The sequence below is a fragment of the Gymnodraco acuticeps genome, unplaced genomic scaffold (assembly GCF_902827175.1).
Source record: "Gymnodraco acuticeps unplaced genomic scaffold, fGymAcu1.1, whole genome shotgun sequence".
Taxonomy (NCBI): domain Eukaryota; kingdom Metazoa; phylum Chordata; class Actinopteri; order Perciformes; family Bathydraconidae; genus Gymnodraco; species Gymnodraco acuticeps.
Genome location: NW_022991825.1, coordinates 46403 through 73687, shown reverse-complemented (window position 1 = coordinate 73687; position 27285 = coordinate 46403). Strand labels below are relative to the sequence as shown.

Genomic DNA, 27285 nt, shown 5'->3' with positions numbered 1-27285 from the left:
ACGTTAATGCAGAAGTGGGCGTGGTTTAATCTAAACTGGGTTGGAAAAGAACCGACAGACTCGTCCCGTTATTCCAGAGTCAGTTTAAAGTGAAGGGCTGACGCGGAGCAGAGATACAGTATCAACACCTGAGTTTACCAAGACAAACAAACGAGATTAAAACAAAGTCAGTATTGAAACCCGGTGTATGTGTTAGCACAGTTTAGCTTAGCCGGCCTACAGAAGCTAACAAGCCTAGATGCTAGTTAGTTAGCATCACCTAGCTTCACCTCCTCCTCCTCCTCCACGACGCAACAACCATGGCTTTAAAACGGATCACAAAGGTAACAAACTCCCCTTGTTTCCCCCCATGTTTATCTAAACCCACGGTTTGATGTTTATAGGTTTTATGAGGTGATGTTAGGGCTGTTAGCTCGCAGGTGGCTAGCGGTGTTAGCTCAGCAGCTGCTGCCGATGACACAACAGTTGACATTTAAACCGTCAGATCTCACACTGACATGGTTTTAATTCACGTGTTGTTTAATGTTTAAACTAACCCTTAAATGGGCAATCACATTTTGGGGAATTAATTGATATTTTCCACATGTTTACGCCTATTGCAGTGTTTTTTTCAGGATCAGAACTGGGTTTATTACCAAGTAGCATGACATGTGCTATGGTTTCTCTGACATATTTAATTTCACTTGTTGTCTAAGGTTTACATTAACCCTGAAATGGGGAATCTCATGTAAACATTTAGGGACATTTATTTATATTTTGTACATTTCAGAATCAAGTTTATTGCCTAAAACTAAAACACTTGGGACAATGCATATCATATGACAACAGTGTATGTTAAAGTGGAGGGCTGTGCAGACATTACATTACATGTTACTTGTTAGACGCTTTTATCCAAAGTGACTCACATACTCAACACTGAGGGCAATCCCCACAGGAGCACTTTGGGCTGAAGTGTCTCAGGGACATGCTGACTGAGGTGGGGTTTGAACCTGTGCTACCCTGATCCCAACGCACTAGGCCACTGCGCCACACGCCTCCAGACCATAGACATGTGTATTTATATATATTTAATTTGTATCCCATTACACTGTTATTACAGAAGTGATGTAGGTTTACATTTGCTGCAGTTTGTCTGACATATTTCATTTCCCTTTAAATGAACCCTTAACTGGGAAATCTCCTTTAAACATGTTGGGAGATTAATTGATATTTTCTACATTTCAGAATCAAGTTTATTGCATGAAACTAAAAGACCACATTTGCAAATAATGTAAAAAAGAAAATGAGTAGAAAAATAGAAACATCTCAAAATAGACAAAATAAAATAGACATTTAAAGTTAAATATATACATAATGAGGGAGGAAGATATCAGAAGACTGTCGAATATATTTAATGTAATCGTTTATTTGGCAGGAACAATGCACATTCATGAACACCCAAAACAAAGAATGCTTCAAGTGTAATAAATATGCTGGATTTTTAGCTTTGAGCTCATTTCCACCCGTAGTCCCTCACATACAACATTTAAAGGTCCCATGGCCATTTCTACTGATCATAGTTCCATTGTTGAGGTCTACTCGAATAGATTTACATTGTTCAATGTTCCAAACTCATTGGTGTCTCAAACAGCATCTCTGTGTAGTATGCAGAGTTCCCGTTAGCCGATAATTACCGGACTATGACGGTAAAATATGCTGAAGACCATCCATCCATCTTCTCCCGCTTATCCGTGGTCGGGTCTCGGGGGTATCAGTTCCAGCAGAGAGCCCCAAACGTTCCTCTCCCCTCATCAACCAGCTCTGACTGGGGGATCCCAAGGCGCTCCCAGGCCAGCGAAGAGATATAATCCCTCCACCTGGTCCTAGGTCTACCCCTTGGTCTCTTCCCAGCTGGACGTGCCTGGAACACCTCCCTAGGGAGGCGCCCAGGTGGCATCCTAACTAGGTGCCCGAACCACCTCAACTGGCTCCTTTCGACGCGAAGGAGGAGCGGCTCAACTCCGAGTCCCTCCCGGATGACCGAACTTCTCACCTTATCCCTAAGGGAGACACCAGCCACCCTGCGGAGAAAACCCATCTCGGCCGCTTGTATCCGCGATCTCGTTCTTTCGGTCATGACCCATCCTTCATGACCATAGGTGAGGGTAGGAACGAAAATGGCCCGGTAGACAGAGAGCTTTGCCTTCTGGCTTAGCTCTCTTTTCGTCACAACGGTGCGGTAAAGCGACTGCAGTACCCCTCCCGCTGCTCCGATTTCTCCGGCCCATCTCACGCTCCATTGTTCCCTCACTCGAGAACAAGACCCCGAGATACTTGAACTCCTTCACTTGGGGTAAGGACTCATTCCCTACTTGGAGTGGACAGTCCATCGGTTTCCTGCTGAGAACCATGGCCTCAGATTTGGAGGTGCTGATCCTCATCCCAGCCGCTTCACACTCGGTGGTGAACCGATCCAGTGAGTGCTGAAGGTCTCAGACCGATGAAGCCATCAGAACCACATCATCAATATGCTGAAGACCGGCAAATCTAAATCTCTCCGGTCAAAAATAATTTCCCCTCAGCGCAATACCGCATCAGTTGTGCCACTTATGTGACAGACAAGAATAGTCCATTCTAATGTCTAAAATATTAGTCGACACGCAGCTCTGCATGATCACCTGCAGCGGTGAGCGGAACAAAACACACACTTCAGGTTAGAATATCACACGTAGCTATTTTAATGACCTCTCAAACTACCGTAACTAGTTATAGATATGTTTAGTTTCACTGTCGGGTCACTCATTACTGATCCGCGAGCTGCATGATACTGACGGGCTGTCAGGAGAGGGAGAGCGCTCCGTTTATTATTCTCGTGTTATTATAAATTACTGTTCACTTTTGAATAATGTAGTTAATCTACTATAATTAATTTGTTTAATATCGAATCATCTCAATTTGTTTTAAAGCTCAATAAATAACAAAGAAGACCTTTGACCGGAACTTTTCTGATTTTGTCCGGAAGATTTAAACTTTAACGGACACGTTGACCGGCAACAAACTATTCTAACGGGAACTCTGGTGGTATGTGTATTCACTCAGTGTTTCACTTAGGTTTACTGCCTCGGCAGGGTGCCCCCCCCCAACGGAGCAGAGAGGAGCTGTGGATTATTGTTATTGATATCGTACAGTAACAAAGTAATTGTACATTAAAAAGTAATACAGTACACTGCTGTATTACTTTTATTCAAACTGTTTTTCCTTCTCCTCATGTATGCATCACTTCTTCCTTTCATTGATGCATCAAATCACCTGACTACATAACATAGCTGCAGCTGCTCTCTGCCTCACCCTCTACTGCTGGAGGCCGCTCCACCTCATCTGCTCTCTGATATGAAAGCATCGTGTTCTGATCATATGGAGTCTAACATTAAACAAGCTGCTTGTCACACATTGCTGACGATACATTTTAAGAGGCCATTTGTTGAGTCACTGCCGCTAAATGCCGGTAGCATCAAGCTAACAAATCCTGCATTAGCCTCACAACAACAGGTGCAGACAGAACATCCAATTATCCTGAGCTGATTTACTGAATGAACCCACTCACATCTCCCGTCCTTTCTTTCACCCAACTCTTTCGACTTTCCTTCTGCTGCGTTTCATTGATGTTTTCTGTCAAATTCAATACTGTACTTCAAACCGCTCACTGTGAGCTCTTTTTACAATGCGCACGCTACGTTCGTGTTTCCTGCGCGCCCACCTGGGCAGGCTGTGTGTCCTTCTCCCGTGACGATAACGGCTTGTGGTTAAAAAATAATAATAAACAAATTTGAGGGGGGGGGGGGGCAAACGGGCAGAGCTCGGGGCAATCATTCAGATTTGTTTGACTTTTTTACACTTTGTTGTTCTCCTCCTTTCCTCCTCTCTTGTCTCTGATAGTGAGGAAGTCCTTAACGTAACGGCTCCGGATTGGTCCAAATGGACCCATTGGTCCATTTGGGTCGTCGTTACGTCACTTAGTACCAGGAAGAAAAAGAGGAATGTCCATCGAGGCGTTCTGGCAGCACAGACGGGTCTCCTCTGAGTCAGAGTGTTACTCCCTACAGGACGCACTTTGAGGGTTTGAGACTCTGCAGACCGGTCACATGCAAACCTTCATAACACACAAGGGAACGGGTCAGAACCAGAGAAGCAGGACATGGGACCTTTTTAAGAACATGACATTTATAAACATAGCAAAAATAAATACATGATATGCAGAAAGAGCATGAGCAGCATAGATAAGAATGTAGCACATGGCAGTACAATGTAGCAGCAACGACATATCAAGTGCAGGAGAAGATACAAGAGATATATAAAGTGTTCAAAGCTATTGAGAGTGGGACAATCCCGTATCTCCGTTGGGAGGCTATTCCACAATGAGCTGCCTTTGACGGAGAGGGCACTGTTATTACAGGTAACAAGATGCAAAACGCCACTTAAACAAAGTCAAAGATGAACTTCTCCAATTCCCCCAAATGTTCGAAGGACGAAGCAAATCTTTATCTCTACCTTTTTGGATGAGATGTAATAACAGAAGCAGTTACGGTTTAGATGTACCCTTTAATGTGCAATCACATATATATTTTTGGAAAATTAATGATTGGCTCTTTTCGATTCAAAGCAGATTTAAATGCTTTATTACATCAGCAGCTGTTGCAATAAGAATCTCAACTCCCAAGCTCCTCCAACGGTGCGCCATAAATATATATACATAAATATATATACATAAATATATATATATATATATATATATATATATATATAACATAAAAAAATAGCATATTTTATTTTCTGTCCTGCTGATGTCCAGGTGTATATCAGTATGTAGTGTCTCTACTTTAAAGAGTCCTCTCCGGCTGATGTTCAGGTGTATATCAGTATGTAGTGTCTCTACTTTAAAGAGTCCTCTCCTGCTGATGTTCAGGTGTATATCAGTATGTAGTGTCTCTACTTTAAAGAGTCCTCTCCGGCTGATGTTCAGGTGTATATCAGTATGTAGTGTCTCTACTTTAAAGAGTCCTCTCCGGCTGATGTTCAGATGTATATCAGTATGTAGTGTCTCTACTTTAAAGAGTCCTCTCCTGCTGATGTTCAGGTGTATATCAGTATGTAGTGTCTCTACTTTAAAGAGTCCTCTCCTGCTGATGTTCAGGTGTATATCAGTATGTAGTGTCTCTACTTTAAAGAGTCCTCTCCAGCTGATGTTCAGGTGTATATCAGTATGTAGTGTCTCTACTTTAAAGAGTCCTCTCATGCTGATGTTCAGGTGTATATCAGTATGTAGTGTCTCTACTTTAAAGAGTCCTCTCCTGCTGATGTTCAGGTGTATATCAGTATGTAGTGTCTCTACTTTAAAGAGTCTTCTCCTGCTGATGTTCAGGTGTATATCAGTATATAGTGTCTCTACTTTAAAGAGTCCTCTCCTGCTGATGTTCAGGTGTATATCAGTATATAGTATCTCTACTTTAAAGAGTCCTCTCCTGCTGATGTTCAGGTGTATATCAGTATATAGTGTCTCTACTTTAAAGAGTCCTCTCCTGCTGATGTTCAGGTGTATATCAGTATGTAGTGTCTCTACTTTAAAGAGTCCTCTCCTGCTGATGTTCAGGTGTATATCAGTATGTAGTGTCTCTACTTTAAAGAGTCCTCTCCTGCTGATGTTCAGGTGTATATCAGTATGTAGTGTCTCTACTTTAAAGAGTCCTCTCCTGCTGATGTTCAGGTGTATATCAGTATGTAGTGTCTCTACTTTAAAGAGTCCTCTCCTGCTGATGTTCAGGTGTATATCAGTATGTAGTGTCTCTACTTTAAAGAGTCCTCTCCTGCTGATGTTCAGGTGTATATCAGTATGTAGTGTCTCTACTTTAAAGAGTCCTCTCCTGCTGATGCTCAGGTGTATATCAGTATGTAGTGTCTCTACTTTAAAGAGTCCTCTCCTGCTGATGTTCAGGTGTATATCAGTATGTAGTGTCTCTACTTTAAAGAGTCCTCTCCTGCTGATGTTCAGGTGTATATCAGTATATAGTGTCTCTACTTTAAAGAGTCCTCTCCTGCTGATGTTCAGGTGTATATCAGTATGTAGTGTCTCTACTTTAAAGAGTCCTCTCCTGCTGATGTTCAGGTGTATATCAGTATATAGTGTCTCTACTTTAAAGAGTCCTCTCCTGCTGATGTTCAGGTGTATATCAGTGTATATAGTGTCTCTACTTTAAAGAGTCCTCTCCTGCTGATGTTCAGGTGTATATCAGTATATAGTGTCTCTACTTTAAAGAGTCCTCTCCTGCTGATGTTCAGGTGTATATCAGTATATAGTGTCTCTACTTTAAAGAGTCCTCTCCTGCTGATGTTCAGGTGTATATCAGTATATAGTGTCTCTACTTTAAAGAGTCCTCTCCTGCTGATGTTCAGGTGTATATCAGTATGTAGTGTCTCTACTTTAAAGAGTCCTCTCCTGCTGATGTTCAGGTGTATATCAGTATGTAGTGTCTCTACTTTAAAGAGTCCTCTCCTGCTGATGTTCAGGTGTATATCAGTATGTAGTGTATCTACTTTAAAGAGTCCTCTCCTGCTGATGTTCAGGTGTATATCAGTATGTAGTGTCTCTACTTTAAAGAGTTCTCTCCTGCTGATGTTCAGGTGTATATCAGTATGTAGTGTCTCTACTTTAAAGAGTCCTCTCCTGCTGATGTTCAGGTGTATGTCAGTATGTAGTGTCTCTACTTTAAAGAGTCCTCTCCTGCTGGTGTTCAGCTGTATATCAGTATGTAGTGTCTCTACTTTAAAGAGTCCTCTCCTGCTGATGTTCAGGTGTATATCAGTATGTAGTGTCTCTACTTTAAAGAGTCCTCTCCTGCTGGTGTTCAGCTGTATATCAGTATGTAGTGTCTCTACTTTAAAGAGTCCTCTCCTGCTGATGTTCAGCTGTATATCAGTATGTAGTGTCTCTACTTTAAAGAGTCCTCTCCTGCTGATGTTCAGGTGTATATCAGTATGTAGTGTCTCTACTTTAAAGAGTTCTCTCCTGCTGATGTTCAGGTGTATATCAGTATGTAGTGTCTCTACTTTAAAGAGTCCTCTCCTGCTGATGTTCAGGTGTATATCAGTATGTAGTGTCTCTACTTTAAAGAGTTCTCTCCTGCTGATGTTCAGGTGTATATCAGTATGTAGTGTCTCTACTTTAAAGAGTCCTCTCCTGCTGATGTTCAGGTGTATATCAGTATGTAGTGTCTCTACTTTAAAGAGTTCTCTCCTGCTGATGTTCAGGTGTATATCAGTATGTAGTGTCTCTACTTTAAAGAGTCCTCTCCTGCTGATGTTCAGGTGTATATCAGTATGTAGTGTCTCTACTTTAAAGAGTCCTCCCCTGCTGATGTTCAGGTGTATATCAGTATGTAGTGTCTCTACTTTAAAGAGTCCTCTCCTGCTGATGTTCAGGTGTATATCAGCATGTAGTGTCTCTCCTTTAAAGAGTCCTCTCCTGCTGATGTTCAGGTGTATATCAGTATGTAGTGTCTCTACTTTAAAGAGTCCTCTCCTGCTGATGTTCAGGTGTATATCAGTATGTAGTGTCTCTACTTTAAAGAGTCCTCTCCTGCTGATGTTCAGGTGTATATCAGTATGTAGTGTCTCTACTTTAAAGAGTCCTCTCCTGCTGATGTTCAGGTGTATATCAGTATGTAGTGTATCTACTTTAAAGAGTCCTCTCCTGCTGATGTTCAGGTGTATATCAGTATGTAGTGTCTCTACTTTAAAGAGTTCTCTCCTGCTGATGTTCAGGTGTATATCAGTATGTAGTGTCTCTACTTTAAAGAGTCCTCTCCTGCTGATGTTCAGGTGTATGTCAGTATGTAGTGTCTCTACTTTAAAGAGTCCTCTCCTGCTGGTGTTCAGCTGTATATCAGTATGTAGTGTCTCTACTTTAAAGAGTCCTCTCCTGCTGATGTTCAGGTGTATATCAGTATGTAGTGTCTCTACTTTAAAGAGTCCTCTCCTGCTGGTGTTCAGCTGTATATCAGTATGTAGTGTCTCTACTTTAAAGAGTCCTCTCCTGCTGATGTTCAGCTGTATATCAGTATGTAGTGTCTCTACTTTAAAGAGTCCTCTCCTGCTGATGTTCAGGTGTATATCAGTATGTAGTGTCTCTACTTTAAAGAGTTCTCTCCTGCTGATGTTCAGGTGTATATCAGTATGTAGTGTCCTCTACTTTAAAGAGTCCTCTCCTGCTGATGTTCAGGTGTATATCAGTATGTAGTGTCTCTACTTTAAAGAGTCCTCTCCTGCTGATGTTCAGGTGTATATCAGTATGTAGTGTCTCTACTTTAAAGAGTCCTCTCCTGCTGATGTTCAGGTGTATATCAGTATGTAGTGTCTCTACTTTAAAGAGTTCTCTCCTGCTGATGTTCAGGTGTATATCAGTATGTAGTGTCTCTACTTTAAAGAGTCCTCTCCTGCTGATGTTCAGGTGTATATCAGTATGTAGTGTCTCTACTTTAAAGAGTCCTCCCCTGCTGATGTTCAGGTGTATATCAGTATGTAGTGTCTCTACTTTAAAGAGTCCTCTCCTGCTGATGTTCAGGTGTATATCAGCATGTAGTGTCTCTCCTTTAAAGAGTCCTCTCCTGCTGATGTTCAGGTGTATATCAGTATGTAGTGTCTCTACTTTAAAGAGTCCTCTCCTGCTGATGTTCAGGTGTATATCAGTATGTAGAGTCTCTACTTTAAAGAGTCATCTCCTGCTGAGGTTCAGGTGTATATCAGTATGTAGTGTCTCTACTTTAAAGAGTCCTCTCCTGCTGATGCTCAGGTGTATATCAGTATGTAGTGTCTCTACTTTAAAGAGTCCTCTCCTGCTGATGTTCAGGTGTATATCAGTATGTAGTGTCCTACTACTTTAAAGAGTCCTCTCCTGCTGATGTTCAGGTGTATATCAGTATGTAGTGTCTCTACTTTAAAGAGTCCTCTCCTGCTGATGTTCAGGTGTATATCAGTACGTAGTGTCTCTACTTTAAAGAGTCCTCTCCTGCTGATGTTCAGGTGTATATCAGTACGTAGTGTCTCTACTTTAAAGAGTCCTCTCCTGCTGATGTTCAGGTGTATATCAGTATGTAGTGTCTCTACTTTAAAGAGTCCTCTCCTGCTGATGTTCAGGTGTATATCAGTACGTAGTGTCTCTACTTTAAAGAGTCCTCTCCTGCTGATGTTCAGGTGTATATCAGTACGTAGTGTCTCTACTTTAAAGAGTCCTCTCCTGCTGATGTTCAGGTGTATATCAGTATGTAGTGTCTCTACTTTAAAGAGTCCTCTCCTGCTGATGTTCAGGTGTATATCAGTAGGTAGAGTCTCTACTTTAAAGAGTCCTCTCCTGCTGATGTTCAGGTGTATATCAGTAGGTAGAGTCTCTACTTTAAAGAGTCCTCTCCTGCTGATGTTCAGGTGTATATCAGTATGTAGTGCTCTACTTTAAAGAGTCCTCTCCTGCTGATGTTCAGATGTATATCAGTATGTAGTGTCTCTACTTTAAAGAGTCCTCTCCTGCTGATGTTCAGGTGTATATCAGTATGTAGTGTCTCTACTTTAAAGAGTCCTCTCCTGCTGATGTTCAGGTGTATATCAGTATGTAGTGTCTCTACTTTAAAGAGTCCTCTCCTGCTGATGTTCAGGTGTATATCAGTATGTAGTGTCTCTACTTTAAAGAGTCCTCTCCTGCTGATGTTCAGGTGTATATCAGTACGTAGTGTCTCTACTTTAAAGAGTCCTTTCCTGCTGATGTTCAGGTGTATATCAGTATGTAGTGTCTCTACTTTAAAGAGTCCTCTCCTGCTGATGTTCAGGTGTATATCAGTAGGTAGAGTCTCTACTTTAAAGAGTCCTCTCCTGCTGATGTTCAGGTGTATATCAGTAGGTAGAGTCTCTACTTTAAAGAGTCCTCTCCTGCTGATGTTCAGGTGTATATCAGTATGTAGTGCTCTACTTTAAAGAGTCCTCTCCTGCTGATGTTCAGATGTATATCAGTATGTAGTGTCTCTACTTTAAAGAGTCCTCTCCTGCTGATGTTCAGGTGTATATCAGTATGTAGTGTCTCTACTTTAAAGAGTCCTCTCCTGCTGATGTTCAGGTGTATATCAGTATGTAGTGTCTACTTTAAAGAGTCCTCTCCTGCTGATGTTCAGGTGTATATCAGTATGTAGTGTCTCTACTTTAAAGAGTCCTCTCCTGCTGATGTCAGGTGTATATCAGTATGTAGTGTCTCTACTTTAAAGAGTCCTCTCCTGCTGATGTCAGGTGTATATCAGTATGTAGTGTCTCTACTTTAAAGAGTCCTCTCCTGCTGATGTTCAGGTGTATATCAGTATGTAGTGTCTCTACTTTAAAGAGTCCTCTCCTGCTGATGTTCAGGTGTATATCAGTATGTAGTGTCTCTACTTTAAAGAGTCCTCTCCTGCTGGTGTTCAGGTGTATATCAGTATGTAGTGTCTCTACTTTAAAGAGTCCTCTCCTGCTAATGTTCAGGTGTATATCAGTATGTAGTGTCTCTACTTTAAAGAGTCCTCTCCTGCTGATGTTCAGGTGTATATCAGTATGTAGTGTCTCTACTTTAAAGAGTCCTCTCCTGCTGATGTTCAGGTGTATATCAGTATGTAGTGTCCCTACTTTAAAGAGTCCTCTCCTGCTGATGTTCAGGTGTATATCAGTATGTAGTGTCTCTACTTTAAAGAGTCCTCTCCTGCTGATGTTCAGGTGTATATCAGTATGTAGTGTCTCTACTTTAAAGAGTCCTCTCCTGCTGATTTTCAGGTGTATATCAGTATATAGTGTCTCTACTTTAAAGAGTCCTCTCCTGCTGATGTTCAGGTGTATATCAGTATGTAGTGTCTCTACTTTAAAGAGTCCTCTCCTGCTGATGTTCAGGTGTATATCAGTAGGTAGAGTCTCTACTTTAAAGAGTCCTCTCCTGCTGATGTTCAGGTGTATATCAGTAGGTAGAGTCTCTACTTTAAAGAGTCCTCTCCTGCTGATGTTCAGGTGTATATCAGTATGTAGTGTCTCTACTTTAAAGAGTCCTCTCCTGCTGATTTTCAGGTGTATATCAGTATATAGTGTCTCTACTTTAAAGAGTCCTCTCCTGCTGATGTTCAGGTGTATATCAGTATGTAGTGTCTCTACTTTAAAGAGTCCTCTCCTGCTGATGTTTAGGTGTATATCAGTATGTAGAGTCTCTACTTTAAAGAGTCCTCTCCTTCTGATGTTCAGGTGTATATCAGTAGGTAGAGTCTCTACTTTAAAGAGTCCTCTCCTGCTGATGTTCAGGTGTATATCAGTATGTAGTGTCTCTACTTTAAAGAGTCCTCTCCTGCTGATGTTCAGGTGTATATCAGTATATAGTGTCTCTACTTTAAAGAGTCCTCTCCTGCTGATGTTCAGGTGTATATCAGTATGTAGTGTCTCTACTTTAAAGAGTCCTCTCCTGCTGATGTTCAGGTGTATATCAGTAGGTAGAGTCTCTACTTTAAAGAGTCCTCTCCTGCTGATGTTCAGGTGTATATCAGTAGGTAGAGTCTCTACTTTAAAGAGTCCTCTCCTGCTGATGTTCAGGTGTATATCAGTATGTAGTGCTCTACTTTAAAGAGTCCTCTCCTGCTGATGTTCAGATGTATATCAGTATGTAGTGTCTCTACTTTAAAGAGTCCTCTCCTGCTGATGTTCAGGTGTATATCAGTATGTAGTGTCTCTACTTTAAAGAGTCCTCTCCTGCTGATGTTCAGGTGTATATCAGTATGTAGTGTCTCTACTTTAAAGAGTCCTCTCCTGCTGATGTTCAGGTGTATATCAGTATGTAGTGTCTCTACTTTAAAGAGTCCTCTCCTGCTGATGTTCAGGTGTATATCAGTACGTAGTGTCTCTACTTTAAAGAGTCCTTTCCTGCTGATGTTCAGGTGTATATCAGTATGTAGTGTCTCTACTTTAAAGAGTCCTCTCCTGCTGATGTTCAGGTGTATATCAGTATGTAGAGTCTCTACTTTAAAGAGTCCTCTCCTGCTGATGTTCAGGTGTATATCAGTAGGTAGAGTCTCTACTTTAAAGAGTCCTCTCCTGCTGATGTTCAGGTGTATATCAGTATGTAGTGCTCTACTTTAAGAGTCCTCTCCTGCTGATGTTCAGATGTATATCAGTATGTAGTGTCTCTACTTTAAAGAGTCCTCTCCTGCTGATGTTCAGGTGTATATCAGTATGTAGTGTCTCTACTTTAAAGAGTCCTCTCCTGCTGATGTTCAGGTGTATATCAGTATGTAGTGTCTACTTTAAAGAGTCCTCTCCTGCTGATGTTCAGGTGTATATCAGTATGTAGTGTCTCTACTTTAAAGAGTCCTCTCCTGCTGATGTCAGGTGTATATCAGTATGTAGTGTCTCTACTTTAAAGAGTCCTCTCCTGCTGATGTCAGGTGTATATCAGTATGTAGTGTCTCTACTTTAAAGAGTCCTCTCCTGCTGATGTTCAGGTGTATATCAGTATGTAGTGTCTCTACTTTAAAGAGTCCTCTCCTGCTGATGTTCAGGTGTATATCAGTATGTAGTGTCTCTACTTTAAAGAGTCCTCTCCTGCTGGTGTTCAGGTGTATATCAGTATGTAGTGTCTCTACTTTAAAGAGTCCTCTCCTGCTAATGTTCAGGTGTATATCAGTATGTAGTGTCTCTACTTTAAAGAGTCCTCTCCTGCTGATGTTCAGGTGTATATCAGTATGTAGTGTCTCTACTTTAAAGAGTCCTCTCCTGCTGATGTTCAGGTGTATATCAGTATGTAGTGTCCCTACTTTAAAGAGTCCTCTCCTGCTGATGTTCAGGTGTATATCAGTATGTAGTGTCTCTACTTTAAAGAGTCCTCTCCTGCTGATGTTCAGGTGTATATCAGTATGTAGTGTCTCTACTTTAAAGAGTCCTCTCCTGCTGATTTTCAGGTGTATATCAGTATGTAGTGTCTCTACTTTAAAGAGTCCTCTCCTGCTGATGTTCAGGTGTATATCAGTATGTAGTGTCTCTACTTTAAAGAGTCCTCTCCGGCTGATGTTCAGGTGTATATCAGTATGTAGTGTCTCTACTTTAAAGAGTCCTCTCCGGCTGATGTTCAGGTGTATATCAGTATGTAGTGTCTCTACTTTAAAGAGTCCTCTCCGGCTGATGTTCAGGTGTATGTCAGTATGTAGTGTCTCTACTTTAAAGAGTCCTCTCCTGCTGATGTTCAGGTGTATATCAGTATGTAGTGTCTCTACTTTAAAGAGTCCTCTCCGGCTGATGTTCAGGTGTATATCAGTATGTAGTGTCTCTACTTTAAAGAGTCCTCTCCGGCTGATGTTCAGGTGTATATCAGTATGTAGTGTCTCTACTTTAAAGAGTCCTCTCCGGCTGATGTTCAGGTGTATGTCAGTATGTAGTGTCTCTACTTTAAAGAGTCCTCTCCTGCTGATGTTCAGGTGTATATCAGTATGTAGTGTCTCTACTTTAAAGAGTCCTCTCCGGCTGATGTTCAGGTGTATATCAGTATGTAGTGTCTCTACTTTAAAGAGTCCTCTCCGGCTGATGTTCAGGTGTATATCAGTATGTAGTGTCTCTACTTTAAAGAGTCCTCTCCGGCTGATGTTCAGGTGTATATCAGTATGTAGTGTCTCTACTTTAAAGAGTCCTCTCCGGCTGATGTTCAGGTGTATGTCAGTATGTAGTGTCTCTACTTTAAAGAGTCCTCTCCTGCTGATGTTCAGGTGTATATCAGTATGTAGTGTCTCTACTTTAAAGAGTCCTCTCCGGCTGATGTTCAGGTGTATATCAGTATGTAGTGTCTCTACTTTAAAGAGTCCTCTCCGGCTGATGTTCAGGTGTATATCAGTATGTAGTGTCTCTACTTTAAAGAGTCCTCTCCGGCTGATGTTCAGGTGTATGTCAGTATGTAGTGTCTCTACTTTAAAGAGTCCTCTCCTGCTGATGTTCAGGTGTATATCAGTATGTAGTGTCTCTACTTTAAAGAGTCCTCTCCGGCTGATGTTCAGGTGTATATCAGTATGTAGTGTCTCTACTTTAAAGAGTCCTCTCCGGCTGATGTTCAGGTGTATATCAGTATGTAGTGTCTCTACTTTAAAGAGTCCTCTCCGGCTGATGTTCAGGTGTATGTCAGTATGTAGTGCTGCTCAGCTGCTTCAGTCTCCGTCTGAATTCCTCGACATTTACTCTCCTCCCTGAACTGAAATCTGAAAGATGAGCCGAGTGTGTCGCATACCACCGAGACCTGAAATCCCCCCCCCCAAAACCCCACCAATATATCCTGACCCAACCCCCCCCCCCCCGCCGACTCACTGCAGTATAAATAGATCCTCCGCTGCTAACGCATCAATAACCTGTTTGTTTTAAAGCTGCTGTCCTTTCAAAATAAAACTCTCTGCAGAGATGTCTTTATAATCAGTCACATGGTCGATGTACTTACACAAACAGCTGCGTCTGTCTGTCTGTCTGTCTGTCTGTCTTCTCCCTCTGATGGTCAGATTGGAAACCGTTCTTTTAATTCTAGATTGTATTTCTGTAAATAACATTTTAGACAATAGTCAACATTAGCAGCAACTAACAGTCTCTTCCCTAATCTGTAAAACTGCAGATTAATTGATAGAATAATCATTCCGTATAAAGTTTCAAACGATAGTCATAAATGTCCGAGGTGACTCCTTTTTAAATGTGTGGTTCTTTCGTCCAATATTCAGTTTACTGTGAGTGAAAAATAATGCTGCACCCTACTATTAATTTGTTTAGAGAAGAATCTGCAGAAGGTGGGTAATTCACTTCAGAAACGCTAACATCCCGATAGCAATGAATATATTAAATGCTTTGAAAAAGCCGGCCCGGCTAAAGTAACTGGATGGCCTACCTGCCTGTCAGCCTTCCATCTGTGCACACACTTATCTCGTGCCCTCATTGGTCATGTTCGTGTGTGTTGGAGGAGGGGCTCTGTGAGGAACTCTGAAGGAAGGGGCAGATTTGTTTCATTGTGTATTTTCAAATTCTAGCTAGTTTCTCCATCCTACCTTTTAATAGTGTTTTGTTAGCTCTGTAGTTTAGAAGAGCTGCGTCTGTCCTTTCCAAATAAGTCTTTGTAGTAAAGTGATGCTGCTGAAATGATTTGGTAAATGAACTTTACTAGTTTGCTGAGCTGCAACTAAGCGCTGAACATATCTTCTACTAGTAACATAGTAAACATTTTAAATGTGTTTTTCAATACCCAGTTATCTGTGGTTTTAAACAAAGCTTGCTTGTGTTTCTGGTTATGAGGGACTGCTGTGTTTCTGTGAGATCAGCTGTTGTGGATGTGTTCAAACAGGAAGTGGTGAGAGAGAACAGGAAGCAGCCGACTCACAAAGAGCTGACTGTTGTTTCAGGGCTGATGTGGTTTGAGCCAATAGAACTACTAGAGAACTACTAGAGAACTACTAGAGAACTACAGAGAACTACAGAGAACTACAGAGAACTACAGAGAACTACAGAGAACTACAGAGAACTACAGAGAACTACAGAGAACTACAGAGAACTACAGAGAACTACAGAGAACTACAGAGAACTACAGAGAACTACAGAGAACTACTAGAGAACTACTAGAGAACTACTAGAGAACTACTAGAGAACTACTAGAGAACTACTAGAGAACTACTAGAGAACTACTAGAGAACTACCAGAGAACTACAGAGAACTACAGAGAACTACTAGAGAACTACTAGAGAACTACTAGAGAACTACTAGAGAACTACTAGAGAACTACTAGAGAACTACTAGAGAACTACTAGAGAACTAAGGAGAACTACGGAGAACTAAGGAGAACTACGGAGAACTACGGAGAACTACGGAGAACTACTAGAGAACTACTAGAGAACTACTAGAGAACTACTGAGAACTACTAGAGAACTACTGAGAACTACTAAAGAACTACTGAGAACTACTAGAGAACTGCAGAGAACTGCAGAGAACTGCAGAGAACTACTAGAGAACTACTAGAGAACTACTAGAGAACTACTAGAGAACTACTAGAGAACTACTGAGAACTACTGAGAACTACTAGAGAACTACTAGAGAACTGCGGAGAACTACGGAAAACTAAGGAGAACTAAGGAGAACTAAGGAGAACTACTAGAGAACTACTAGAGAACTACTAGAGAACTACTAAAGAACTACCAGAGAACTACTAAAGAACTACTAGAGAACTACTAGAGAACTACTAGAGAACTACCGAGAACTACTAAAGAACTACTAGAGAACTACAAGAGAACTACTAGAGAACTACTAGAGAACTACTAGAGAACTACTGAGAACTACTGAGAACTACTGAGAACTACTGGAGAACTACTAGAGAACTACTAGAGAACTACTGAAGAACTACTGAGAACTACTGAGAACTACTAAAGAACTACGGAGAACTAAGGAGAACTACGGAGAACTAAGGAGAACTACTAGAGAACTACTAGAGAACTACTAGAGAACTACTAAATAACTACAGAGAACTACTAGAGAACTACTGAGAACTACTGAGAACTACTAAAGAACTACTAGAGAACTACTAGAGAACTACTAGAGAACTACGGAAAACTACGGAGAACTACTAGAGAACTACTAGAGAACTACCGAGAACTACCGAGAACTACCGAGAACTACTAAAGAACTCCCGAGAACTACCGAGAACTACTAAAGAACTACCGAGAACTACCGAGAACTACTAAAGAACTACTAAAGAACTACTAGAGAACTACTAAAGAACTACTAGAGAACTACTAAAGAACTACCGAGAACTACTAAAGAACTACCGAGAACTACTAAGGCTTTATTTTGAATTTGTGATAAAGGTCTTCTTTCAGACTTTCACATGTACGTGTTGTGAAACTTTAATGTAGACGATACTAATACAACATTCCTTTTCCTCCCCCTCCCCTTCCTCTTCCTCTTCCCCCTCCCCCCCTCCCCCCCCCCCCCTCTCAGGAGTTAACTGATCTGTCCAGAGACCCTCCGGCTCAGTGCTCTGCGGGACCCGTCGGTGAAGACAGTGAGTGATCATTTTACTAAAACAAACAAAACAACAAAGTCTGTGTGTTTGTGTATTAATCCTCTCTTTCTGTTTCCAGTGTTTCATTGGCAAGCTACAATTATGGGTCCTGTAAGTATACAACTTTATTATATAATAAACGGGATTACTGGATTGATAACGACACGACTCGAATTTAAAGAGCAACTGATTTATACGTGTGTTCTCTCTGTTTCAGCCCGACAGTCCCTATCAGGGCGGAGTCTTTTTCCTGACTATTCATTTCCCCACAGATTATCCCTTCAAACCCCCCAAGGTCAGTGAGCAGCCGCCGGTTCACATGTCTCTGCTCATACATTTGAGGGTTTGTTTCTCTGTACATCTTTATATCCAATGCTGCGTTCACACCGGACGCGATGCGATGTTTGGAGGCAGCGCGACTACATAAGTCAAAGCAGAGACGCGGACAGACATGAATTCGCTCCGACGGCGCGCATGAAGCGGTTGATGCGAATGCCGCGGCGCGATTGAGGCGATTGAAGGGGGCCGAGACAACCGCTCGAGTTCAATTGTTTCAACTCGAGCGTCAAATTCCCGTGACGCGATGTCGCGGTAGCCAATCAGCGGTGAGGATCTCAGCCTGCCGTCACTGACGTTGAATCCAGTGTTGCCAACTTGGCGACTTTGTCGTTAAATTCGGCGGCTTTCCAAACCCTCCGGCTACTTATTTTTGTCAAAAGCGACTAACGACTAATCTAACGACTTGTAATGCTGTTATTAGGCACTTTTCTGGTGTTTGGAGACTCACGTATTATTCAGCAGTTAACGAGCCGCGGGTGCTGCCGTGAGCCCCTCTGCCCCTGCTCTGCCCTCCCATAGTACTCACAGGTGCTAGTTGCCTCCCGCAGCAGCTCAGCTGCAGTCAGAGCAGAGCGGAGACAGCCACACCCTCCCGCGTCGAGACTGCAAATTAATTGCGCATGCGCCAACTGCCAAGCCGTCCTGGTTTTGAGCGGGATTTAAATGTAAATGTAAATGTTTCTTCACTGTCACACTATAATAAATAACTGCCTTTGCTTTGACTCACACAGCCTCAGTCACTTAATCACCTCGTCCACTGTGTGTGTGCCTCTGTGACAAGCTAAACATTCACGTAGGTCATCGTGTCACAGTCTGAACTGTATTCACAAAAGTACAGAGAGGAGTGGGAATTAGGGCTGCACGGTATTGAAAAAAACTGACATCGCGGTTTCTCCCCCCCCCCCCCCCCCTGCGGTATATATTGCGTTTTTTTTAACCTGTTAAACCCCAAAGTCCCGGCGGGTACTTTACTTTTTTTTTTCACGACAGTGTCTCAGGATCGTAATATTTAAGAACCTATTAATGTGTTATACCAGATTAACGGAAATAATCTCAGCTAACTGACGATACAAACCATGTTTACCAAAACAAAACACAAGTCTCATAAGAAGCATCTAAATGACCTCTGAGCGAAAAATGCTAACGCACTTTGGCACAGAACTCAAGATAAAAGTACCCTTATTGTTACTTATCGTAGCTGCACTTACAAGATATCCGATTAAAGCTGAGGTTCCACAGATTATTTAGGTATATAGTATCATCACTGAGTGATCTGAACTCGGACAGGGGAAGCAAACACAGACGTCACAACACGTACCTTTACGTAGCTTCGAGGGGAGATGTCTCACCGTAGCTGTCAATCTGATCAAAAGACGTGTTCAATCGCATTAAAACGAGAAAGAAAAAACGCGGCTGAAAAGGTTAATCCATAGGTTTTTAACGTCTCTGTTTAAAAAAATGATTTAATTTATAATCCATAATTCAATTTTTTTGTAAATATCGCAGAGCAAAAGTTAGCTGCTAATGGTAGCCACCAGAGTGGCTGCTGCTTCCGGTCTTGGCTATGCGGAAGTCTCTCACACACACATTACCAAATAAGGACTGTGTGATTTCCCCTCGATTCCATTGGCTCTGACGGTCAGAAAGAGATGTCACATGTCAAAATCCAGCAAGGTGGGCCAGAGATATGGAAAATCCACCCAAATGGCCCCAGAAGAGGGTTTTTTGTGGTAAATCTGTCTAAAAAGGTCAAATATCAGGGGAAGTTCTACACACACCAACACATGAACAAATAAGGAGTGAGTGACGACGCGTAGCCAAAACCGGAAGCTGCATACCACCAAGGTGGCTACCATTAGCAGCTAACTTTTGTGCTCCGACATAAAAATGGAATTATGTATTATAAACAATTGCTTCAAAGCCACAGATACATTATAAACCTATGGATCAACCGATTCAGCCGCGTTTTTTCTTTCTCGTTTTATGCCATTGAACACGTCTTTTGATCAGATTGACAGCTACGGTGAGACGATCTCCCGTAAAAGCTCCGTAAAAGGTACGTGTTGTGATGTCTGTGTTTGCTTCCCCTGTTGCGAGATCGGATCGCTTAGATACTATACTTAAATAATCTGTGGAGTCTCAGCTTTAATCGGATATATTGTATGTGCAGTTTCGATAAGTGATAAGGGTATCTTTATTTTGAATTCTGTGCTAAAGTGCGTTAGCATTTTTAAAAAAAATGAATAAAACCGCACGTCCCTGCGGTGTGAATACCGCGCATGCGCATACCGCGGTTATCGCCATGACACGGTATATCGTTCAGCCCTAGTGGGAATCAAACCCTGAGTTTAAAGGATGGTTGAAGCCATTTATTGGAGATGGCACACGGGCATACTGCCTTTATTGTAAGGGAGATTTCTACTAAAAACTATTTCTACTCTGCTTTTTCTAATGGAGACATTTCTGATCTACTGTCGTCAGGATTTACTCTGGTGGTTTTAAGTTTTGATCCTTGAAGGGGGTGGAACGTTTTTTTTACCGCCATTACATGATATGCAAATTAGGCGATGACATCATTTAGTGACTTCTGGCGACTTTTCGGACAGCCAATAGCTACTTTCCTTACTATGGAGTTGGCAACACTGGTTGAATCAGAAAACCAAAACGTTAGCTGTTAGCTGTTAGCACTCAGAGCTCACAGCTCCTCATATCTGTTCAGAAACTAGACGGAAGTGAAACAAGTACAAACCACAGACTGTCTGTGTCATGGCGAATACAGTCGCTGGTTTATTTATGTCTGTAGGCCGTTGTGAGTGTGGACGGTCGGAGCATATACTGCGTTAGCTTAGCCGATCTCTATTTAGACAACACGCATTTTAAAAGGTGTTTCTCTGCCGTCTGTCTGCAGACTTGTCAAAGCATTAATTCATGGTTTTTACTAACCGGTATCAGTATGTTGTTACGTCAGCATCATTTTGAAACGTGTATTACAATTAAATCACGGTCAAATATGTTCATCTTGTTGTAGTTGTAGCCCCCGAGCCAGCACATCCTGTTTGAATGATGCGAGTAAACACAGCTGGCAGCCGCGGGGAAACTCGAGCGATTAGAGCGAAGCGAATATTCGCATCGCGTCCGGTGTGAACGCAGCATTAGAATATTTACGTGGTTTTCCTAGTACATTTTTTTTGTTGTAAATCCACCACTTTTATTACAGAAAGTATTTTTCTTGTCAAAAAGCCAAACACTTGATACATTTAGCAAAGAGCATCTGAGGATTGTTGTGTTTTCAAAATGGTACAAAGATTTTCCTAAAGCCTTTATAGAGTTGTTGTTTTGACACAATCCAAAAATAAACAGCTTCCGCAGGACTTCAGTAAATAATAATGTAGTTTATAGAAAACAAACTACAATTGCTTTAATAATTAGCGATACTAGTGAGTGATATTTCTGGTTTAAATAAACTCTGTTTGCAGGGACGAGCAAAGGGGTGGCAAACAACCAGTTAATTAAACACATTCAAAATAACACGTTGAAAAGGCTAAATTCATTTATCAACAGTTTCCTCCTCAGATAGATTTATTATCTTCACGGTCAACTGTTTTATTTCTATTTCTACTCATTGAATTTCTACTTATGTGCCATGTTTTTATGCTGCTGCAACGCAAACTCTCCCCAGTCAGGGATCACTGAAGTGCCTCTTATCTTAGTTATTGAGGCGGTAACAGTTGTTATGTAAGAGGCTTCTCTCTGGTCTGAGCTATTGTGTGTGTTTCTCCTCTCTCCTTCAGGTCGCCTTCACAACAAGAATTTATCACCCAAATATTAACAGTAACGGCAGCATCTGCCTGGATATATTGAGATCACAGTGGTCTCCTGCTTTAACTATCTCTAAAGGTGAGTTCCAGTCGCGCTGTGAAGACCCATTCAGAACCAGCACTCAGTCCAGACAGACACATAACGTCTTCTCTTGCTTTAAACTTCACTTCACCAGATGGTGATTTCAGTTGTATTTGGTAAATTGCTCATAGCTTACCAGGAGTTTCCAGAGAGATATAGTATGAGCACTGAGGCACTGATCTTGTTTATAAGATATATAAACAACAACATGACCCCGTATACAAGATGTCTCCTGACGTAAACAACAATGTGATGTAAACAAGGGCCCTTTCTCATTTCATCAAATCCCCCTCCTCGACTCCTCGACTCCTCCGGTAGTGACCCGGAAATGAATTTCAGCGCGCCATGTTGAAGGACATCTAATTTCTCTAAATGCACTTCGAGGACCGAGCATCGAGGAGGCTCTCTGGAGGAGCTCTAACCGAGGAGAGAGGAGGCTCTCTGGAGGAGCTCTAACCGAGGAGAGAGGAGGGAGGAGGCTCTCTGGAGGAGCTCTAACCGAGGATACACTGATGGCTCCTTCGCGGATGCATATCCGGGAACAGAGATGTTTCAAAGAGTCGTGACGCACGGCCGGACTTATCTCAGCCAATCACAGCTCTGCATGCATCCCCTGGATATTATTTTAGTAACTGCTTTCATCGCGACGCAATGTTTCCAGAGAGAACAGCTGTGAAGTCCGTGCAGAAAGCAGAGCAGTGTGTATCATAGTTATCACTCAGTAGAACAGGCCGACTCTCTCGGCTTTAGTTTAGTAGATATCTACAAACAAGATACGCATCTGCAGCCTGTTATTGTCTCATTACACCGCACTGTGAATGAATCAAAGTAAATATCGAAGTGGTCATGAACACATCTGTCCATCAGACAGAGGGCTGCTGCCTCCTGTCATCATTAATGGACGTCTCTTTAAAGTGACCGCTCAGAGGAGAGGAGTTCTCCTTTCTCTAACCGCCTGCTGCTTCCCCTCCTCTCTCCCCGGCTCCCCTCTCCCCGGCGCCCCTCCTCTCTCCTCGGTTCCCCTCCTCTCTCCTCGGTTCCCCTCCTCTCTCCTCGGTTCCCCTCCTCTCTCCTCGGTTCCCCTCCTCTCTCCTCGGTTCCCCTCCTCTCTCCTCGGTTCCCCTCCTCTCTCCTCGGTTCCCCTCCTCTCTCCTCGGTTCCCCTCTCTCCTCGGCTCCCCTCCTCTCTCCTCTCTCCTCGGCTCCCCTCCTCTCTCCTCGGTTCCCCTCCTCTCTCCTCGGTTCCCCTCCCTCTCTCCTCGGTTCCCCTCCTCTCTCCCCTCCTCTCTCCTCGGTTCCCCTCTTCTCTCCTCGGTTCCCCTCTTCTCTCCTCGGTTCCCCTCCTCTCTCCTCGGTTCCCCTCCTCTCTCCTCTCTCCTCGGCTCCCCTCCTCTCTCCTCGGTTCCCTCCTCTCTCCTCGGCTCCCCTCCTCTCTCCTCGGCTCCCCTCCTCTCTCCTCGGTTCCTCTCCTCAGTCCTCCGCTCGCATCTCCTGTGGGCGGGACTAAGTCTTGAGGATAGGAGTCGAGGAGGGGAGTTAGAGAAATGAGAAAGGGCCAAGATGTCTCCTGGCGTAAACAACAACCTGACGTAAACAAGATGTCTCCTGACGTAAACAACAACTTGACGTAAACAAGATGTCTCCTGACGTAAACAACAACTTGACGTAAACAAGATGTCTCCTGAAGTAAACAACAACCTGACCAAAACAAGATGTCTCCTGACGTAAACAACAACCTGACGTAAACAAGATGTCTCCTGACGTAAACAACAACCTGATGTAAACAAGATGTCTCCTGACGTAAACAACAACCTGACGTAAACAAGATGTCTCCTGACGTAAACAACAACCTGACGTAAACAAGATGTCTCCTGAAGTAAACAACAACCTGACCAAAACAAGATGTCTCCTGACGTAAACAACAACCTGACGTAAACAAGATGTCTCCTGACGTAAACAACAACCTGATGTAAACAAGATGTCTCCTGACGTAAACAACAACCTGATGTAAACAAGATGTCTCCTGACGTAAACAACAACCTGACGTAAACAAGATGTGTCCTGACGTAAACAACAACTTGACGTAAACAAGATGTGTCCTGACGTAAACAACAACCTGACGTAAACAAGATGTCTCCTGACGTAAACAACAACCTGACGTAAACAAGATGTGTCCTGACGTAAACAAGATGTCTCCTGACGTAAACAAGATGTCTCCTGACGTAAACAAGATGTCTCCTGACGTAAACAACAACCTGACGTAAACAAGATGTCTCCTGGCGTAAACAACAAGTCTCCTGACGTAAACAACAACGTGACGTAAACAAGATGTCTCCTGACGTAAACAACAACTTGACGTAAACAAGATGTCTCCTGACGTAAACAAGATGTCTCCTGACGTAAACAAGATGTCTCCTGGCGTAAACAAGATGTCTCCTGACGTAAACAACAAGTCTCCTGACGTAAACAAGATGTGTCCTGACGTAAACAACAACTTGACGTAAACAAGATGTCTCCTGACGTAAACAAGATGTCTCCTGACGTAAACAACAACGTGACGTAAACAAGATGTCTCCTGACGTAAACAACAACGTGACGTAAACAAGATGTCTCCTGACGTAAACAAGATGTCTCCTGACGTAAACAACAACGTGACGTAAACAAGATGTCTCCTGACGTAAACAACAACGTGACGTAAACAAGATGTCTCCTGACGTAAACAACAACCTGACGTAAACAAGATGTGTCCTGACGTAAACAACAACCTGACGTAAACAAGATGTCTCCTGACGTAAACAACAACTTGACGTAAACAAGATGTCTCCTGAAGATGTCTCCTGACGTAAACAAGATGTCTCCTGACGTAAACAACAACCTGACGTAAACAAGATGTCTCCTGACGTAAACAACAACATGACGTAAACAAGATGTCTCCTGACGTAAACAACAACATGACGTAAACAAGATGTCTCCTGACGTAAACAACAACATGACGCTCGTATACAAGATGTCTCCTGACGTAAACAACAACATGACGCTCGTATACAAGATGTCTCCTGACGTAAACAACAACATGACGTAAACAAGATGTCTCCTGACGTAAACAACAACCTGACGTAAACAAGATGTCTCCTGACGTAAACAACAACCTGACGTAAACAAGATGTCTCCTGACGTAAACAAGATGTCTCCTGACATAAACAACGATGTGCAGTTGTGACAAATATCTGTAACTTATTGATCATGTGTTTCTCTCCGCAGTGCTTTTGTCCATTTGTTCTCTGTTATGTGACCCGAATCCCGACGACCCGCTAGTGCCAGAGATCGCCCGCATCTACAAAACAGACCCCGTAAAGTGAGTGCATTGTAATAACAACTAACGGTGTTAACATGTCCACACAGACGCCCTTAGTTTGGACTCCAGATCCTCTCTAAAGTAGCAACGCATCAAACGTGGCGTCCTTTGTAACGCGAGTGTCTGTCTCAGGTATAGCAGACTAGCCAGGGAGTGGACAGACACGTATGCCATGCTGTGAGGGTAAGCGCTGGAAACTCCCACGCTGGGTTTGTGGACTTGAAGCACGTTTTGAAGCAAAGCATGGCTCCGGAAACAGAGTCCGAGCGGCTCATCTTCTCACCTGCAGGTTCCCAGAGCCTCTCAGACACACGGCAGCAGGGCTTTTAAACACAACATCAGAAGTTTAAGAGGATGTTTGAAAGTCAGGTTGAAGGATGTAGTTGTCCTTAGTCAGTGTGTTACCTAAAGAAGATGACCGCTTATAGAAATAGACTTATTTTAGACACCACAAAGGTTGTTTCAGTCAACTCACCTGTTTCTTAATGTTTATTAGAAGCAGCATATAGTTTGGCGTCTAGGCTCGGGCCTCATCACTCCACAGATTTACAGAGAACATTGAGTGATGATTAGATAACTATCCCCCGAGCCTACAGGTGGGGGCTGGGGTGGTGGGGGGGGCAGCAAGCAGCAGCAACATGAAACACAGCAGGAACATGAACGCAGCAGAGGCAGCAGCAGCGTAGCGAGGCAGCAGCGTAGCGAGGCAGCAGAGCGAGGCAGCAGAGCGAGGCAGCAGCGTAGCATAGCGAGGCGGCAGCAGCAGAGGCAGCAGCGTAGCGAGGCAGCAGCGTAGCGAGGCAGCAGAGCGAGGCAGCAGAGCGAGGCAGCAGCGTAGCATAGCGAGGCGGCAGCAGCAGAGGCAGCAGCGTAGCGAGGCAGCAGCGTAGCGAGGCAGCAGAGCGAGGCAGCAGAGCGAGGCAGCAGAGCGAGGCAGCAGAGCGAGGTAGCGAGGCAGCAGCGTAGCATAGCGAGGCGGCAGCAGCAGAGGCAGCAGCGTAGCGAGGCAGCAGCAGCGTAGCGAGGCAGTAGCGCAGAGGCAGCAGTAGCGAGGCAGAGGCAGCAGCAGCGAGGCAGAGGCAGCAGCAGCGTAGCGAGGCAGAGGCAGGGAAGACCTGGCAGCTCAAATAGTGCGGCATGTTTAGGAGAATGTGATTGGTTGGTTGTCAGAGGGGCGCGGCACGTGTTAATGTATCATTGGTGCTCGAGTTGACTGCCTGAACTAGCTCGCAGGCTTCGCCCTATTTATTTTTTACGTAGTTTAATTTCTTCTGGCAGCTTCTGAGGTTGAACTCGGCTGCAGTTTGTAGCATTTTGAATAGAAAATGGAGACGAACATAAAATGTATGGGACAGAGTGTGTGTTGTGTTTGCAGGCATGGCATCATCCCTGATCTGCCCGCTAACAGCTGATCTCAACTGAACATTTCTCCCCTGCAGGTACAACAAGACGGCTCAGGACTGGACTCAGAAATACGCCATGTGATCCTCCTCCTCCTCCTCCTCCTCCTCCTCCTCCTCCTCCTCCTCCTCCTCCTCCTCCTCCTCCTCCTCCTCCTCCTCCTCCTCCTCCTCCTCCTCCTCCTCCTCTCACTGCTGGAATACACTTTTGAGGTTTTCTCATGTGGCCACGCCCCCTCCCTCTCATCAGCCAATAACAGCAATTTGTTCATTATTTCCTCTTTTTTTTTTTTACCCTAACATTGCTTTTAAAAATGTCAGATGTTATTGTTTTCTTTTCCCTCTGCTTTTCAAAATAAAGTAAATAAATAAAGCAGGTGAAGGGGTGAGTACTCTGAGCTGTGAATGTGCCAACTGCAAGAATAAAAGCACCCAGAGCAGGGACTGAAGAGAGAACGACTAACAGATCAATCATGTATGCATGTCAGTGATTGGTTCATGTGCTGCTGAGATAAAGAGAAACCTCAGCTTTTTGTTGTTTTTATTCTGTTTAGTTGTTTTTAGACGAGAGAGCCGTTAGTTCATCCGACACTGCGCTCCTCTTTTTGCACTGAAGATGAAACTCCAAGCTGACGGATCCGCTCATAGCTCTGTCGTGGAGTTTCTCAATAAAGTTGAACAAATTGCAGATTTTCTCTCGTGTGCTGCTTTTATTTTCTTTAGCATTCGTGTTAAAGGATGTGTCTTGTGATTGGGTTAGGGGCACACACACTCTGACAGACAGCAGGAGAGGACTCTTTAAAGTAGAGACACTACATACTGATATACACCTGAACATCAGCAGGAGATGACTCTTTAAAGTAGAGACACTACATACTGATATACACCTGAACATCAGCAGGAGAGGACTCTTTAAAGTAGAGACACTACATACTGATATACACCTGAACATCAGCAGGAGAGGACTCTTTAAAGTAGACACTACATACTGATATACACCTGAACATCAGCAGGAGAGGACTCTTTAAAGTAGAGACACTACATACTGATATACACCTGAACATCAGCAGGAGAGGACTCTTTAAAGTAGAGACACTAAATACTGATATACACCTGAACATCAGCAGGAGAGGACTCTTTAAAGTAGAGACACTACATACTGATATACACCTGAACATCAGCAGGAGAGGACTCTTTAAAGTAGAGACACTACAT

The 27285-nt window shown here is 43.0% G+C and overlaps 1 protein-coding gene across 3 annotated transcripts; it reads left to right on the top strand.

Annotated features, from left to right (window-relative positions):
* On the top strand, nt 1–26333 carry LOC117535335 (ubiquitin-conjugating enzyme E2-17 kDa-like). Of its 3 annotated transcripts, XM_034199784.1 has the most exons (8): nt 2–323; nt 17014–17077; nt 17157–17188; nt 17295–17372; nt 21208–21313; nt 24577–24670; nt 26110–26155; nt 26192–26209. In XM_034199784.1, the coding sequence occupies exons 1-7, from the start codon at nt 300–302 to the stop codon at nt 26153–26155; spliced, it is 444 nt and encodes a 147-aa protein (XP_034055675.1). In that variant the 5' UTR covers nt 2–299; the 3' UTR covers nt 26192–26209. The 3 variants fall into 3 exon arrangements, with proteins under 3 accessions (XP_034055673.1, XP_034055675.1, XP_034055674.1); XM_034199782.1 differs by lacking the exons at nt 26110–26155; nt 26192–26209 and adding an exon at nt 24803–25250 and having other exon boundaries at nt 1–323; XM_034199783.1 differs by having other exon boundaries at nt 26110–26333.
* Nucleotides 26334–27285: the final 952 nt, after the last annotated feature.